Source organism: Aplysia californica, unplaced genomic scaffold (assembly GCF_000002075.1).
Source record: "Aplysia californica isolate F4 #8 unplaced genomic scaffold, AplCal3.0 scaffold01439, whole genome shotgun sequence".
Classification (NCBI taxonomy): domain Eukaryota; kingdom Metazoa; phylum Mollusca; class Gastropoda; order Aplysiida; family Aplysiidae; genus Aplysia; species Aplysia californica.
In genome coordinates this window covers 29,360-30,599 of record NW_004798709.1, presented here as the reverse complement: position 1 = coordinate 30,599, position 1,240 = coordinate 29,360, and the positions used below count along the sequence as shown (strand labels likewise).

At 50.5% G+C, this 1,240-nt stretch overlaps 1 protein-coding gene across 1 annotated transcript in view; it reads right to left on the bottom strand.

Moving 5' to 3' along the window:
- The window catches only part of LOC101863717 (serine/threonine-protein kinase N2), a gene marked incomplete at its 5' end in the record, with an annotated part of 32,511 nt that overhangs the window by 8,819 nt on the left and 22,452 nt on the right, over window positions 1-1,240 (bottom strand). Inside the window, 1 exon segment of the mRNA XM_013090719.1 lies at window positions 952-1,059. Within this exon segment, the coding sequence (XP_012946173.1) occupies window positions 952-1,059 (108 nt within the window).

The following is a 1,240-nucleotide window of genomic DNA, read 5'->3' as shown; positions in this document are numbered from 1 at the left end:
ACCTGCGTTGTACACTTGCTCTGTGGTGCGACCACCACCTGCGTTGTGCGACCATCACCTGCGTTGTACACTTGCTCTGTGGTGCGACCACCACCTGCGTTGTACACTTGCTCTGTGGTGCGACCACCACCTGCGTTGTAGCGGTGAGGCACGCAGCTGTTGCACGCAGGACACCCGAGTGAGGGGAATATTTATCAAGTATCTCTGTCTTTCTGCTGGGATGTTGTATATCTCTCAGCCTGGTTTTGAAGGACAGGGTGGGAGAAGTCTACCTCCTACGTGATCTAACTTGTGCCCACTGGGGTGTAAAGAACACCTAAAGGCTAAAAGAAAAAGATTAGTCCTGCTGAAAAAGACATCCAAATGATCATCACGTCTCTCACAAGATAAAAAAGTCTCACAACCCACCTGACATCTCAAACAACGGGCTCAATGAGACAAAACTAACACACCCAATAACTTGCAGTGAAGGGACATTATCCAACAGAAAACTGCCAATATAAAAAAAACAACCCCCCCCAGCCTTCACGCCCTGTGGCCACACTTGCCTCCCCTCAACAAACCCCTGCTCCGTCCCCTCAACAAACCCCTGCTCCATCCCCGACTATGGTAAGGGTCACTGTTGTAGACTGGCGTGCTTCCTTCTCACTGTTCACAAACTCCACAGCAGCTGAGCTGGCCAGTCTGTGAGGGGCAGTCCTGTGTCGTGACCCAGGACAATGTACTGACTAGGTTACTGGACTAACTTATTGACCTATGACACAGTGTGGACTAACTTATTGACCTATGACACAGTGTGGACTAACTTATTGACCTATGACAGTGGACTAACTTATTGACCTATGACACAGTGTGGACTAACTTATTGACCTATGACACAGTAAGAACTAACCTATTGACCTATGACAACTATGTCTCAGCCACAGACGTACAAGACGAGACAAGACTCACCCGCCTCATGATGGCGATCGACTCGGTGGACAGGAACCGTGGGTAGCGAACCTCCTCGTTGACGATGCTGTCAAACACTTCCTCCTCGTCATCACCGGGGAATGGAGACTGTGGGGGGGGGGGGAGAGAACAGTGCTGAGTCAGTGGCCACTTACTGGCTATCACAGAGCAGCTTCCCACTGGTGGTCTCATCTGTTCTTACTTTCGTCAGTTTTACAGCACTTGCAACACAATTAGGGGGGTGGAGGGGTGCGGGGAGAGAGAGACAGACAGACACAGAACTTGCCTC